Consider the following 1,960-nt stretch of genomic DNA (forward strand, 5'->3'; position numbering starts at 1 on the left):
TTTGTTCTCCTTTTTCTAATTATTTTACGTAGTAGGTTAGGCTGTTTATTTGAGATTTTTCTTGTTTTTTTGAGGAAGGCTTGTATCATTGTGAACTTCCCTCCTAGGACTGCTTTTGCTGTATCCCGTTGATTTTGCATGGTTGTTAAAATATCTTTAAAAGTCTTTTTGCTGAGGCTGCAGGCTGACTTTTAACTGCATTAAAGTAATTAGGTCTTGGGGTTGTGCTAATGAGAAGTTGGTAATCATCTATCTGTTCACTAGCACTTCATCATTTACACAACCCTTAGTAGAGAATTGCACATGAGAGAATGCTAATTAGACCAGGGTTGGCATCAAGATTGTGTGGCCAGTTACTTAAACAGTGTGCTCACAGGAATCATTTATAGCAGTTAGAACGTGTGTGCTTGTTTCCGTATGTGTGTGCAGATTCTAAAAGTACAGTAAGTTCCCTACGCATGAACATTCAAGTTGCGAACTTTCAAAGATGTGAACTTGCGTTCACATATCCAGTCACATAAGTTAGTTCACGTATCTGGCATACATCATCATGTGCATGCATCCTCTACAAGTGATCGTGCTTTTGTGTACTTCACTGTACAGTACTGTATAGAGTACAGTAGTACAGTACCTTTATTTCAAGCCCAGGATGTCTGGAAGTAAGCAGAAAAGCAGTGGTGATGTAGCTGGTACTACTAAGAAGCACCAAGCGATAACAATGGAAACAAAAGTGAAAATAACTGAGAGAGTGGAGGGAGGTGAAAAGATGGTAGAGGTCGCTCATTCTTATAACATGAATCATTCAACCATCGGCATGATTCTAAAGAACAAGGTCAAGATCATAGAACATGTGAAGTCTGCTGTGCCAATGATGTCGACAATAATATTGACGAAACGTGGAAAAGCGATGGAGGAGATGCAGAAACTTCTCAGTGTGCGGATGCAGGATCAGCATCAGTGTCGAGTCCTGCTCAGCTTAATGCTGATTCAAGAGAAATCTAAAAGCCTTTATGAAGACTTGAAGAAGAAACACGGCAAAGAATCAGAGGGTGCATCTTTTAATGCCAGCCATGGCTGGTTTCATCTGTTCAAAGCTAGAGCCAACCTTCACAATATAAAAGTTAAGTGGCAAGGCGGCGAGTGCAGACAGGGTAGCTGCTCAGGAATTTCCTGAAACACTTCGAGAAATTATTGATGAAGGTGTGTATTTACCTGAGCAGGTTTTTTAGTGTGGATAAGACAGGACTGTACTGGAAGAGGATGCCAGACTGAAGTTACATCAGTAAGGAGGAAAACTTGATGCCAGGATATAAAGCAACAAAGAATAGGCTAACTCTGTTGTTCTGTGGCAATGCTTCCAGCGAGATGAAGCTGAAGCCTCTCTTAGTTTATCAGTCAGAGAACCCAAGAGCCCTTAAAAACATAGCCAAGCTCTCTCTTCCTGTTATGTGGAAGAGTAACCCCAAAGCCTGGGTTACACAGGCCATTTTCCAGGACTGTATTTTCCACCACTTTATCCCAGAGGTAGAGAAATATTGCTTGGAGAAGGATGTCCCATTCAACGTTCTTTTGCTGCTCAACAATGCTCCAAGCCACTCCCCATTCACGAACGAGTTTCATCCCAACATCAGCGTAGTACATCTGCTACCGAATACTACGTCACTCATCCAACCTATGGACCAGGGAGTTATAGCGACTTTCAAGAAATATTATTTACGTCACACTTTTCATCAGGCAGTAAAGGTGAGTGACAAATCAGGAACAACCCTGCAACAATTTTGGCAGGACTATAACATCTACAAGGCCATAAAAAACATTGACTCTGCTTGGTGTGAGGTTACAGCTGTCACCATGAATGGGGTTTGGAAGAAGCTGTGCCCGCAGTCTGTTCACAATTTTCGTGGATTTAAGAAGGTGGATGAGGAGTCCAAAGAGGTCTTCAGCAACTTGGTGACCTTCA

At 41.9% G+C, this 1,960-nt stretch overlaps 1 protein-coding gene across 1 annotated transcript; it reads left to right on the forward strand.

Moving 5' to 3' along the window:
• Window positions 1–649: 649 nt before the first annotated feature.
• On the forward strand, window positions 650–1,174 carry LOC137770952 (putative CENPB DNA-binding domain-containing protein 1). Its single transcript, XM_068553991.1, has one exon. It carries the CDS (start codon window positions 650–652, stop codon window positions 1,172–1,174), a length of 525 nt encoding a protein of 174 aa, XP_068410092.1.
• The last annotated feature ends 786 nt before the right edge of the window (window positions 1,175–1,960 follow it).

The sequence above is a fragment of the Eschrichtius robustus genome, chromosome 10 (genome assembly GCF_028021215.1).
Source record: "Eschrichtius robustus isolate mEscRob2 chromosome 10, mEscRob2.pri, whole genome shotgun sequence".
NCBI lineage: Eukaryota > Metazoa > Chordata > Mammalia > Artiodactyla > Eschrichtiidae > Eschrichtius > Eschrichtius robustus.